This window comes from Ictidomys tridecemlineatus, chromosome 4 (assembly GCF_052094955.1).
Source record: "Ictidomys tridecemlineatus isolate mIctTri1 chromosome 4, mIctTri1.hap1, whole genome shotgun sequence".
NCBI lineage: Eukaryota > Metazoa > Chordata > Mammalia > Rodentia > Sciuridae > Ictidomys > Ictidomys tridecemlineatus.
The window spans coordinates 22,106,954-22,121,605 of NC_135480.1; the positions used below are offsets into that span (position 1 = coordinate 22,106,954).

Here is a 14,652-nt window from a genome sequence, read left to right on the forward strand (position 1 = left end):
ATAGCGCAGGGTGTCCGCCACCAGAGAAGGAACTACCCCTTGTTAACAGAGGTGTTTGTGGGAGAAGAGATGACTACTGAGCTGTTCAGGGAGAGCAACGGTCTTGCTGGGACAGGAGTTTCGTGGAGTTCTTAAATAGCTCCAAGGAACATGAGGGATAATTTAGCCAAGCCCTTCATTTCATAAATAAGAAAATGAGAGCCTAGCAGCATGGGTGATTTACCATGGTCATGTAATTAATAGGGACAGAGCCAGGGCTCCAGCCCAAGTCCTCTGACTCCAAGTGTGTCTCTTGGAACCCACAGAGTGTACAGCACCCTGTTTTTAATGATTGCATTCATTCCATCTCAACAGTTCATGACTCTGAGCCCACCACTGAAATGACCGGAGGCTGGCCTCAGGCCTCTAGTTCCTGCAGAACAACTGTATTCGGTGAGCTGGTCTGAAAATCAATGACTCTTTCTCAACCAGAAGGACTGGTAGGGTGGTGGGGAAGAGAGGTAAATGTACAGGAACTGCTCAATTTTACCTCCCCAGTTTGTTCTTATGGAATATGATTCAGCATGTGATTCTATAATTAGTTTTGTTCATAAATACAGATGCCACAAAACGTAACACAAGGAGTACAAACACCCTGATGCTTCAAAGGGTATTCTCCTCTACATCAGTTTTAAGAACCACAGGTTCAGAATAAAAATCTAGAGATCTCAAAAGTGATTTTATAATCCTAATGATGTCAGTAGTTAAGCAACAGGGGGAAGCCCAAAAACTTAAAGTAAACATGAGCACACTGTGACACAGCCAGCAGGGAAGCTCATCATTGGACTGTTTTCCAATCATGCCGACATGTTGGCTGTGCTCAGTGGCATCACCAGTAATCCAAGAGGCTTAGGAGGCTGAGGCAGGAGGACTGAGAGTTCACACCAGCCTTGGCACCTTAGTAAGGCCCTAAGCAACTCAGTGAGATCCTACCTCTACATAAAATATAAAATAGGTCTGGGGATGTGGCTCAATGCCCAAGTGTCTCTGAGTTCAATCCTTGGTACAAAAAAAAAAAATGCCAAAATGTTTCACAGATGAGGTTTCTGAGGCTCTGAGTAGGTAGATCCTTGCCCAAGGGCACACAGCTTGCATCCAGCAGAGCTGGCATTCAACACAGACAATCTAAGAACCTACAGACTTAATTACTGTGTGATAGGAAGTTTGGTATTTCTGTACTTTGGATAAATGTCCCAGGGCCCACGTATAGAGGGCTCGACTCCCAAATGGTGATTCTAGGGGTGGTAGGACCTTTAAGAGGCGGATCCTAGTGAGAGTCTCCAGGTTGTTGGGTGTACTATAAAAGGGACCTGGTCCCTTCCCCCTCACCCTCCCTCTCCCCACCTCCAGCTTCCCAGCCATCAAATGAGCGGATTTGTTCCACTACCTTCTCCCTCCATGCTGTGTGGCCCTATGTAAAAGAATGGGAGATGAGACCAAAGCAACAAGTGTGGGAGCTGAGGGAGGGAGGAGTGGTCACCAACACTCAGGCCCAGGGGGGCAGGGTAGCCTGCCAACAGTGCAGCACCGCAACCCAGAGCCTCCTCAGGGCACAGCAGGTGACTGTCCCCCTCACTCAGAAGCCTGAGGCCCCTTTTCTGGCCAGGGTAACTGCAGGCCCCCAAGGAAGTGGAGCCGAGCTGAACAAGGGGATGGGGGAGCCAAGCTGAACCCAAGGATGCGTGCCCAGAGCACTCCGGGCTCTTCCCCTGCCGTCTCCTGCAGAGATGTGACAACAATAAAAAGGTTTTAAAAATCTATTTTTAAAAAAGGAAACAGAGCTGGGGCTGTAGCTCAGTGGTACAGCGCCCACCTCGCACATGTGAGGCACTGGGTTCGATCCTCAGCACCACATAAAAATAAACAAAGATACAAAAAAGTTAGATTTTTTTTTTAAAATAAAAGGAAACAGAAAAAAACAAATATATTACCAATTTGGGGATAGACTTTTAAATTTCTAATCCCAGTAAGATTTACTCTAAGAGAAGGAAAGACCAGGAGGACTCACCGGGCAGCCCAGAGGAGTCCTTGAGGCAGTCAGAGCCGCCCAAGGAAAAGTCTGGAGAGAAAGGCGGAGAAGGGCGAATGCTCCACCAGGCAGAAGGGAGCATTGTCACCAAGGCCGCTGACCCAGGAAGCGAGGTCATGTACACAGCACCACCGTCACGTCACAGCCACGCAGAAGCACTGCCTGGAGCGGCCAGACTCCCTGTCTCAGTCATGAGCAGCATCACCTGCTGTGACTGTGAACCTTCTTCCCGAAGGCTTCGACTTGGCATCCCTGAACCACAACAGGCTTCCCCTAGTGGAGCCTGAACATCCCAGACAGTTAACATTTTGAACCTTACTTGACGCAACTCGCCCGGCCCTGCTCTCCTATCATTTAGGTTTGGTGAGCTGACACAGGGAAGAGACAAACCCCACTCTGGCATTTGACTGCTGTCCCTGTGTCCAAGAACCGCGTCCAGCATGTCATCCCCACCCTGCCTCCTCCCCACGGGGCTGTTGGCCTTGGGCTCTCACCTGTCTCTGCATTTCCTCAATCTGTCTTTGTGGGATGCTCTGCAGAATGCTGAACACGTCTGACATCTTTTCTTCGGGAACCACCACAGACGCTCTGGACACAACAGAGAAGCAGTGTGCACACATCACCCTCCACGGAAAGCTCTCTTACAGAAAGTCTTGTTTCATTCGTATGAGCAGAAACAACACCCGAGCCTGCTTCAGCCACATCCGGACAGGGAGGTCCTCTCCCCATCCCTCCTCCTGACCAGCCTTCTCTGGGGAGCTCTCAGCAGCTCTCATTCCTCCCTCCACCCCACCGTGGGCCCCGTCACACTGGTATTCTCTCAGTCACTTCACACCACACTCTGCCCTATCACGGGGCTTGTGCATGTGAATCCCACCTCCCAGGCACACTACTTTCCACTTTCCTTTGTGCTCCCTGCATTAACTGTATTGCCTTCCCCCTTAAGCTGTCTATGAAAATCCACTCACTTATTCAGCATTTATTTATAGAGGACCTACTATGTGCTGGACACTGGGAACACAACAGGACAAATCAGTCAAGGAAGGAGAGGTGGTAAGCAGGCCACGGGAATGCCAAGGGAAGAATGCTCCAGGCAGGACTAAGCAGGAAGCATCACATCAGTTATGTTCCCAGAACAGCAAGCAAGCAAGCAAGCCACCACGGCCAGAGTAGAGTAAACAGGATGGAGAACACCAGGAGCCAAGGAGAGACGAGAGGGAGGTCACAGCAAAGCAAATAAGGACAGGGTACTGTCAAATGGAAACCACCAGGAGGTGTTAAGCAAAGGCCCGGCAAGCGTGATTATGCTCCCACAGGACTGTGCGGTCTACAGTGTCAGAAAAACTACAGGAAGCAAGCTCAGGAGCAGGGAGACCTCCAGGACCCCTGCAGAAGCTGGCAAGGTATGAGGACAGGGGAGAGCTGGTGAGGGAAGGGCAGGGCCGTGCTCAGGATGAGTCACGGTGACAGGGGAAAGGAGGACTCCACTACTGCCTGCAGGACGTTGAGTAGAGTTATGCTTGTGTAAGTTAATTAAAATCTAACCCATTTCTGCCCACGGCCCAAGCACCTGGCAGGTTGCCTAGCAGTAACCATGTGATAAGCATTTATTAAACATGTCAACCATTTCTACTATACAGATGGGACAACTGAGGCTCAAAAAAGAGTAAACAATTGACCACAGTCACATGCTAGCCAGTAACAGAGCCGGTTATCTGACTTAAACCTAGGCCTTTCCACCACTTATCCATAATCACAACTACCCAAGCAGGTCTATTCTCATAGAAATGGGCGTTCATGCCCAGCTCAAATCACCAGCTCTGAGAAGCCCTCACTGACCCACCGCCAACAATGGCTACCTCCTTTTCTAGCATCCCGTCCTACCAGGGCTATGTCATGTCACAGTTTTGGTAATTGCTGGCATAGTTGTTTGTCTTCCACTACTAAAAACCATGAGCTTCTGGGAGCAAAGGTTTGACCTTGCACATTCTGGTATCTGTGTTCCTAACAATGCCTGGCAAATAAAAGGTGCTCAATAAATGTTTTCATAGGCAGTTAAATGCTAGAAGTAGCTTATCGCTTCTCTACAATATAGTGAATAACCGTACATTCTTCCTTTTTCTGGGTTTTCACAGCCCCTGTGCATACATCTGCCATGGCATTCATCACAGAAAGCTGGGCAGGTTGCGCATCCCTCATACAAATGTCCAAAATCCAAAATGCTCCAAAATCTGAAAACTCTGGAGTGCCAACATGATGCCACAAGTAGAAAATTCCACACTGTGAAACTGTTTCATGCACAAAATCATGTATGACATTTCCTTCAGGCCATAAGGTAGATTATAAAACATCAGTGAGCCAGGTGCAGTGGAGCACACCTGTGATCCTAGCAGCTCGGGAGGCTGAGGCAGGAGGATAGAAAGTTCAAAGCAAAAAAGCAAGGCGCTAAGCAACTCAGTGAGCCCCTGTCTCTAAATCAAATACAAAATAGGGCTGGGGATGGGGCTCAGTGATCAAGTGTCCCTGAGCTCAATCCCCCATACCCAAACAAACAAACAAAAAACTCAATGAATTTCATGTTTAGATCTGGGTCTCTTCCCCAAGATATCTTGTTATGTGTATGCCAATGTACTAAAACCTGAAACACTTTGGGTGCCTAGCATTTCCGATAAGGAATGCTCAAGGGATATTCAACCTTAATCAATGGTTTGCCTTCCCACCCCACCCCACCCCCAGGTCCTTGTCTCTTCAGAAGCAGAAACTGTGTTATTCACAATAGGCTTTCAATAAATATGGGATGAATAACCAAACGAATGAAATAGTGCTATTTAAATTGTTCAAATACCTGGGGAGATCAGACTTGGATAAAAATCAAAAAAGCCATGAGATAAAGACAGCAGTCAAGCATCTGAGGCAAGGGCAAGACTGAGAGGGACACAACTAAGGAATCAGTTTGCAACACAAACCACCAAAGTCTCAGGGAAATAAAGCTGAGAACAGTGGGCAAGTCCAGGAATAGCACAAGGCAGGATCCCGGTTGTACTTATCCCTGGGGATGTTTCTAAGTATACCCCCAGGCAGAGGCTCTGCAAAACTGGCCAGTACATTGTACAAATTCAACAGAAATTCTGTAGCCATGGCAGTCTGTGGAGGCCACAAATCAGGTTAAGGGTGGTTTTAAAATTCAGAATCCCCAAGGATAGGGCCAGAAGTGGTGGCACACACCTGTAATCCCAGTGACTTGGGAGGCTGAGGCTCTCTAATCACAAGTTTGAGGCCATCCTGGGCAACTTAGCAAGACCCTATCTCAAATAGGGAGGATGTAGTTCATGGAAGAGAGACTGCTTAGCATGCATAAGGTCCTGGGCTCAACCCCCAGTGCCATAAAATAACAAACAACAACAACAACTCCTCCTCCTCTCAGGTGAGCCTACTCCCCTATCAGCTGAAAACTACTGCTCTGGGCTAGGAGCTGAGAACTGCTTTATGGAAAGGGCCAAATAGTTTGGTAAGCTGCACAGTCTCTGTGCAATCACTCAAGTAACATGACAACAGTTTCAATCAAATTTTACTTACAGAAATAGCCATCCTGCAAATTTGGGCCAGAGGCCTCAATCTATGAACTGCTCTAAGCCAATGTGCTAAGTCTCCAGATGGAAAATACAACAGAACAGACCAAAGGAATACAGGTGGGCCATGACTTATTCAAAAAGCTAGACCAGGTACTTAAGATTTTGAATGTTTTCAGATTTTAGAATATTTGCATACACAATGAGACATCTTGGGGACAGGACCCATGACTGAACAAGAAATTCATTTAGGCCTCATATACAACCTACATTCGTGAACTGAAGGTAACTGCACAGTACACCTGCATTTTGACCGGGACCTATCATATGAGGTGGAATTTTCCACTGGTGGCATCATGACAGTGCTCAGAAAATTTCCAATTTTGGAGCATATCTGATTTTGCATTTTCAGATTACAGATGCTCGCCCTGTCGTTCTCCAGCCTAGGTACACATTACAGTCACCAAGGGGCTGCTGATTTCTACTGCTTGCAGACCTACCAGCTAAAGTTGACGAGACAGAAATACCCACCTCTTCCAGTCCAGAACTTCAGAGAAAGGCAGAACATAGGAGTCGGCAATGACTACGGGGACACAGCCAGCCTGGAGCACGTCACTCAACACGGCCTGGCCCAGCCGAGCACCACGAAGGACCACACAGAAAGTAGCCTCCTGCAAGAGCACAAGCAGAGGGTAGGGATTACCAACCAGCCTTGCCATCCCTCGAACCATGAGCCCCCTCAAGGCGTAAAACCAAGCGACACCGAGGCACCTAGATTCAGAAAAGACCAAGACCATAGTTCACACACATCAAACATTGACAAGCTTAATGTGAGCCTTTATGTTGCCACTCTGCAGTGTCATTTAAATGACGTCTGAACTGGTGTTCTGCACGGGTTCAAAGCCAACCAGAGTCTTCCTCGGCATAGGCCACCTCATGAGCTCCTGCAGCCTAGCTTCCCTTAGCACTGGTGGACTGCGTGAGCACGCCAGGGCCACTGCTGACACGGCTTACAGTGCTTACCACACCCCCCTTGCCGGGGAACACAGGGCCCTTTGGAGGAGCACCTAAAGGGAGAGATGGAATCGCCACTCATCTTCCTACTCCCAGGGCTTCTAGCAGTGTCTGCACGCAGAAGACATTCAATTAGGAATGCAATGCCTTTGAAAAGACATGAAGACAGACACGTTTTGTCTAGAAACAATGAACCCAACGAAAGAAAGATGTCAAGAAAAAAATCTCTTCTTCACTCCCTCCCTTAAATGCCTCCCCACATGTGGGAGTGCTTGGGAAAATGAGAGAGGAACAGAGGAAAGACAGCTGGGGACCAGAATAAGGGACAATTCCTTCCCGAACACTCAGTTTCTCCCAGGTTGTACCTCTTCAGAGAAAAAAAAAATGTTGAAAAGTAAAACATCATCTAATCTCTAGAGAAAAGGAAAGTTCAGAAACGAAAGAAGAGAGGAGAGAGGGAGATGGAGCAAGACGGCAGCACCTGGAGCTGCAGGTGGAAGGCTCGCCGCCCGAGTGGCGCCCACATGTGGACACAAGTGTGATAACCACTTCTGTCTAGACAGGGTTACTAAACTACTCCTGCTCACATCACCACTGTTATCAGTCAGACATTCCAGAGGAAGAGGCCACGTTTCTTGAGAGAAAATATTTTAACAATCTCAGCATGGGCCCACTCTCGGGAGATTTAAAAAAAAAAAAATCACACTAGCTCCTTGATATTTCTCCTGAACAATTCTGAATTTTGAATATTTACATGAACGAGGCTCATATTCTCCTTCCCCAGCCCCTGTGCCCTTGGATGCTAAACACTCACCTCTAAGACACCCCTAAAGGGATGGTTTGCCTTTGTCTGTGGAGGTACACACGATTGAAGTAAACACCAAAACCAAAATGAAAACAACCCCCAAAACCCTGCACTCCCAGGGATAGCTGACTGCAGTCTTGTGGGCTAGCAGGGCCGGCAAAGCAAGTTGCCACCTTAAAGAAGGATGTCTCTAGATGGCCCAGGAACACAGAGGTAAGAGCAAACGCACCTGCCTGCTTTGTCCATGTGGCTTCCTGTACATCTACCAGATTTGCACTGGTGAAATACAGTGAGTATCTGAAAGGAGCCTGAACTGTCACAGACCAAGCTTCCTATGAACACAGTACACCATACACCCCGGCACCTGGAGGTCTTAGTTCATGGCAAAGAGCAATACTCCATTTTCTTCTCCCTTTGGGTAATGTTCCTAGTTGCATGTGGAAAACAAACAACTTCTGTTTGCTAGGATCAGCTGCAGCCCCGGGAAGTGACTTCTCCTGAGCCCAATAGAGGTCATGAACAACACTCACCTGCAGCACCTGCGGGTAATCGAAGACCTGGTGCTTGTGGCAGCGCTTGCGGACAGAAAGGGCGCCCTCTGAGAGGTTGCTGCACTTATCCAGCACCAACACCGACCCTCCATGTTTGGCCTGCAGAGCGTCTAGGTCCTCTCTGTATTCGGGATGGACAGCCATCTGAGAGGACAGGAGGAAGTATCGCCGAGGACTACAAAGAGAAGAGAAGGTGACTGGAAACCTGCAGTTGGTATGTCAGTCAAGGTTAAACAAACTTTGATATTCAACTCACAGCAACAAGTGCTGGCTTACCAGTCTTGATATCCACTGATTTTTGTCTTTTGGAAATCATACTCTGTGGCATTACTGAATATTTAAAATATTACATACTGGAAGAAGATAAGGTATTATTTGTTCACATTCTGAAATAGTATGTAATCATAAAAGTTTTTTGGGAAAGTTCTCAGTGCTGTAAGGAAGTGCTCATTATATGCCAAGCCTAGACAGCACTCTATGAGTACATGCCTGGAACCCATGCTATGAATACATTTGTGTGCAGAGAACAGAAGCTGACTGACTGGTTATTTGGAAAGAACATCAAAATGTTATCATTAGTTAAATCTGACTCTCGACTCTGAAAAGAAACTGAGAGTTGGCTGCATTCTTCAAACAGGGAGGTGGGGGATTCTACTCTACGGGCAGCACAGTGGAACGGCATCCCTACACCAGGCAGAGGCTCCAAGGAAAGAATCCCCAATGTCAAGGCCACAAGGACAGTAATGGAAGTTGAAAATTAGAAGCAGAAAAATCTATATTCCCAAAGCATGGGTGTCCAACGATGCTTAAAAGGAAATGGAGGGCAAAAAGGATTTCTAAGAGACTAATGCTATGTAGACCTCCATAAGAGACAGAAATATGAACATAAAAGCCAGGCACAGTGGCACACAACTGTTGTTCCAGCTAATCAGGAGGCCGAGTCAGGAAGATCACTTGAAACCAGGAGCTCAAGGCCAGCCTGGGCAACAGGTAGGACTGAACCTCAAATAAATAAATAACAGTGAACACAAAGTAAGTTAGTAAGTCTGAAGTCAAGGGAAAGATTTTGGGGAGAAGATGGAAAGTAATTACTTCCTGGAAGGTAGGTGGGCAGCCCAGACAGTGCCAAAGTCCAGGGCATGAAGAGGAACTACCAGAAATCACCACCAAAGAGAAGACACGTATACAGCAGGTCCAGGAAGAAATGAAACACCACGGGACCCGCAAGCAGCATCGCTTACATCTAGTCCAAACGGCTCAGGCCCAGAGAAACACCAGGGCTCTGCGTGTCATGGGCAGCACCATCAGGCAAGCCGGGATGACACCATGCTTCAGGAAGAACCAAAAGCCTGCGGGTTGTGAACTCATCTCCATTTTGCTTGCTTGCTTTTCTCCCCTTACTTTCTTATATTTATTTGAAGCCTCCAGCTGAGGAGAGCCTTATCATAGAAACCCACAACCAAAGAAGAGACCCTCTCCAGCTGAGGAGGTCAGTTTCCTTCCTAGAGCATGAAGCTCCAGGGCAGGGGTCACCAAGCAATAGGTAAGGAAGGTGAACACCTGCCGACCAGGCAGAGCCACTAAATAAGCCCAGAGAGGGGCACGGCATCCTCCACAGCCAGCTCTGTGACCGCCCCCCCCCCCAGACTCTCTCTTTTGGCAATTTCTTTGTTCAGCTGAACTAAGAGCAAAAGGGCATTTCCCACATTACAGTTAGGACAGAACAGGGCCAGCAGATTTGCTAGAACTTCACTGTCTAGGAGAAATCAGCTATTGGCAGCCACTTAGGCTTAATGAAAATTAAATAAAATTTAAAATCCAGTTCCTCAGGCACTCTAGCTGTATTTCCAGTACTCGATAGCCATGTGTGGCTGGTGGCGAACTGAAAACACAAATACAGGCCATCTTTCTTCGAATAAAGTTGTACTTGACAGAGCTGTCCTAGGTGGGCTGAGATCCAGAGGTTGAGGATAAGGTGGAGAGAAGAAAGCTCTGGAAGGCTCGTCAGGGAGAGAGCTTGTGTTAGTTGTACAGACTGGTCCCTTTTCTGCATGGCAGGGATGGTGAAGGAGACAGCGCACCTGGAATGTTGAAACCAGAGTGAGGCGAGAGCTTCTACTTACTAGAGACCAGTGCATGGCCTGGCACAGGGCATCAGAGCCCAAGAAGGGAGAGCAGGCCTTCTACACTAGGGACTGGCAATGGGATAGCTGTGGTGGCCACCCAGCAAGGGATGTGGTTAGGAGGGCAGGTGGGCAGCCCAGACAGTGCCAAAGCCTGGGCAGGCTGCAAAAGTGCCCAGGTGGCAGAAGGATGACAGCAATGGTAGCATCACTCCAGAGCTAGAACTGAGAAGCATGAGGAAGGTGGAGCAGGGTGGGGGGACAGTAGTGAAGTGCAGCATGGGAGAGAGTCTGGGCAGGTGAGGAGGACTTGTGCAGCATGAAGCGGTGGCAGCAACGCCTGATTATGTACAAACATGGAAAGACATGGAAAGGTCCATCAGTCCCCATAAAGACACTGAGGATGACGGGAGCCAGAGAAGGGAGCAACCAATATGCAATCAGAGAAGACCAGAAGACCTTGCAGTGCTGGACAGAACTGGCGGTGCCAACACCAGTTTCAGATGCACGACTTTCAGATGCACAGACACAAAGATCCACCTACATAGATTCCGGAACACAGAGATGTCTGTGTGCACTGCCCAAAGCAACTCTTGAGGAGACAGACACAGAGTTAGATTTCACTGTTAAGAAACAAAGTTCTGTTCCAGACGCTGTTACCAGGAGCACGGGATCCCCACTCCACGGGACTCTGTCTCCCACACGGACGTACAAATGTGAACAAGAGGCTGACCGTGTTCCCCTGCTGCCCTCCTACTGGCCCTCCCTGACCCGATAGGCAGCTTGAGGGGGTATGCTCATTTTGGTTTTAAGCAAACGAAATTTAAAGGTGGATTTGTTTTTCTTTCAAAGACTAGAATTATTAGCTACGCCTTTCATGTTTCCTCCCAGCAGCCTGATATCTAAATTTAAGTAAAATCATGCTGAGAACTTGAAGTTGCCCTCAATAGTAATGGAGGTAAACTCCCAATTCAGTTGCTTTTAGAAGGAAAATGACAAGAATTCCAGCTGGGGCCAACACAGCTGTGAGAAGAAGCTATCAATAGCAACAATCCTCGGCTTCCCATTGAAAAACTACTGGGAGAGATTTAAAATAAAAACAAAAACAGCCCTCCCTCCCCTCACTCCTCCTGTAACCTCGGGAGGTGTGGGAATTCCCTCAGAAAGCAACTCTCACGTAGGGCAGCAAAGCCACCCTGCCCTGGCCCAGGTTCCTGGAAGACGTGTCTTTACCTACTGTGGTTGTCCTTTGTTTGGGGGACAGGGGTTCTCTATGAAAGCAATGCCTCTGCTGCCAGACTGGACACAGGCCAGAGACCCAGCCCTGGGCCACAGTGGAGGGTGGTGCCCACGAGCCCCGCTACACACACAGCCCTCCACTGACACTGCACCAGGTTCCTTACCCAGCGACTGAACCACAGAACTTTACACACTAACTGAAACCTTCAGTGATCTAGTTAAAGATCTTAAATTCAGTATATCTATACATATAAACTAGAGTTCAAATTACTAGGAAAATACCACCAATATAACAGTTTAAGTCTCTGACATTAATTATTTGAAAATGATCTTTATTGCTCCAAGTAGTCTGTTCTCCTTTTTGTTTTGACTAAATCTTCTCAGCATTTTCTTCCCTGGATTAAATCTGGAGGGAATTAAGAGTCCTAAACCAATAGAACAGAGCTGGATTACAGCAGCAAACAGAATAAGCGGTCTCAAGAAAGCTGTACCTAAGGCAGGCCAGAGGCAGCCGAGCCCCCGACAGACGGATGCTCATGCCCACTGCCTCTCCGGGGTTTCTCAGCTGTACCACACCAACGCTGGCACTCACTTGCTCTGGTGGGAGGGGGGGACTGTGCAAAAGAGCCAATGTCATAAGTCTAGTTTCTGTCCTTTGAAAGACTTGCTTCTAAGACTGGCTCCTTGACTGGCTTCTGGGAACCTGGATTCGGGGAAGGTCCCCATCATCCTCTGAACTGGTGAGAGGCTCTCGACGAGCAAACCGTGCAAAGCAGATGGTTCGTGCTGACCACCTGCTTCCTGCTGGGGGTCTGAGTTTCACCCCTGCAGCAGAGAGCACCCACGCCACCAGCACAGCCACACACCGAGTCGCCGGATCCCCCAACAAGTCATGGAAACGGGGGCCTCAGGGTCCCTTGGCATACACAGTCCTCAGTGGTGACAATCAAAACTGTGTATACACTGCCAAATGTCCCCTGGGGAACAAGCTAACTTCCTTCACCTTGTTGAGCCCAAGAGTTGGTTCAAATAGGCCTTCCATAAAGCTTCGCCATGAACTGAATTAAATAATTTCCAGAACTCCAGGAAAAAAAGGGAAAAAGGGTAATTTTTTTTTGTTTAATCACATAACTAATTTAGTAAATGCTCACAGAAGCATCAATCAGAGGAGTAACCTTTCTACTTACAATAGTTGTTCATATTCGTGCTATAAAAACATGCCAAATTAAGATCCTTGGCACAAGTCAGAAACTTGCAAGAGACCTTGACCAGAAAAACCTTAAAAAAGTAAAAAAGTTTTAGGACTCACATTTACCTATTTCAAAACTAACTATAAAGCTACAGACCACCCTTTCTCAATGTACAGAAATCAAGCTTCAAAACAGAGTACTGAACTGTATCAGTTTCTCTAGTCTACAAATCTATAAATTCCCCATAAGAATTCTTAGTATTTTTATTTTGATGGCAATCAAAAATTTAGAATAGGCATATTTTTGCTCACATTTAATGATGGTTTAAATATTTCTACCAAAACTCATGTTGAAATTTAATCCCTACTGTGGAGTTAAGAGCATGGGAACTTAATTTGACCATGGTATTTGGAGATGAGACCTCTGGAGGGTAACTAGGTTAGCTGAGGCCACCAGGGTGGGTCCCTAATCCTATGGGGCTGTGGCTTCCTGAGAAGTAGAGGAGAAGAGGCCTGAGCAGGGATGTTCTGTCTTGCCACGCGGTGCCCTGCACTACCCTGGGACTCAACGGTCCCCATGAGCAAGAAGAACCTGACCAGATACAGCGGCCCAATGATGAATTTCCCAACCATCAAAACAATAAGTCTTATAAAGTTTTATTCTTTATAAACTACTCTGTGTATGGTACTCAGTTATAGCAACAGAGAAACTGTTGTATTTAGTGAGCCAATTAGAAGAGGGAAAAACTTAAAATGTAAATCATACAAAGCAATTATAGCCAAATGCAAATAGTAGGATCTAGGTGATGGGTAACCATTATGTTCACACAAAAATGTTCATAATAAAATGTGAAAAATATGAATCACATATCACATTTCAGATGAAGATAAATGATGTCACAATATATAACAATAAGTTATATAAAGGTAAGCTTCCTAGGGGTTCAAATAGAAAGCATACAGTAAAAGGTACACTGACACTCGGCATACAACAGCATAGGCTTGCTAACCCCCATGAGACCACTGCCAACGCCATATTCACCTTAAAAGATGCAACTTCATTTCAAAGAAAAACTCATCTATTGCATTAAATTGTGTTAATGTGAATGCTATAAGTTTTGTAAATATGTTAATATTTAACTTGTAACTTTGTCTTAGTTTTATAGTTGTATAAGCACAAGGGGTTTAGATTATTTTTTGTTTGTTCTTATTCAAGTTACAGTATAACAAAAATAATTAAAAAGCAAGAGACTTTGACCAGAAAAACCTTAAAAAAGTAAAAAAATTTAGGACTCACATTTACCTATTTCAAAACTAAATACAAAGCTACAGTAATCAAGCCAGTGTGGTACTGGCATTAGAATTGACAATATAGACCAAGAATCCAGAAATAAAGCATATATCTATGTACAGTTGACTGTCAACAAGAATACCAAGACCATTCAATAAGAAAACACTCCTTTCAACAAGTGATGCTAAGACGACAAGATTATTTACATGCAAAATAATGGAGTTAGGCTCCTACCTCACACCACATACAAAATTAACTTGAAAGAAATCACAACCATAAATGTAGGAGCTGAAAAATTAAAATTCTTAGAAGAAAATATAAGTGTAAATTTTTACAACCCTGGATCAGGCAAGTTTCCTAAACATTAATATTACACGAAAAGTATGAGCAGCAAAAGGAGAAATAAATAAGTGGGACTCCATCAAAGTAAGAACTTTTGTGCCTCAAAGGACACTATCAACAAAGTGAAAAGCAACCTACAGGATGGGAGAAAATATTTGCAAATCACAGATCCAATAAGGATCTAGTGTCTGGAATATATAAAACTCTCAGAGCTCTATAAGACTACTACTGAATTTTAAAATTGGTAACTGGAGCTGGATGTACTTGGTAGTAGAATGTGAATGCAGCTTAGCCCACATGAGGCCCTGGGTTCAATCCCCAGTACCACCAATACATATATATTAGGAGATATATGGCAAATAATCTGAATAGACATTTCTCCAAAGCAAATATAAACATCCAATAAGCATATGAAAAGGTGCTTGACATTATTAATCATTAGGGAAATGCAAATCAAAACC

At 46.1% G+C, this 14,652-nt stretch overlaps 1 protein-coding gene across 2 annotated transcripts in view; it reads right to left on the reverse strand.

Annotated features, from left to right (window-relative positions):
- Ext2 (exostosin glycosyltransferase 2) overlaps positions 1 to 14,652 on the reverse strand; it is a 143,928-nt gene that overhangs the window by 111,685 nt on the left and 17,591 nt on the right. For both annotated transcript variants that reach the window (XM_005330038.4, XM_078046192.1), the window contains 3 exons: positions 7,987 to 8,182; positions 6,169 to 6,308; positions 2,563 to 2,656 (listed from right to left, as the gene is read on the reverse strand). In XM_005330038.4, the coding sequence (XP_005330095.1) occupies positions 2,563 to 2,656; positions 6,169 to 6,308; positions 7,987 to 8,182 (430 nt within the window). The remainder of the gene's footprint in view (positions 1 to 2,562; positions 2,657 to 6,168; positions 6,309 to 7,986; positions 8,183 to 14,652) is intronic.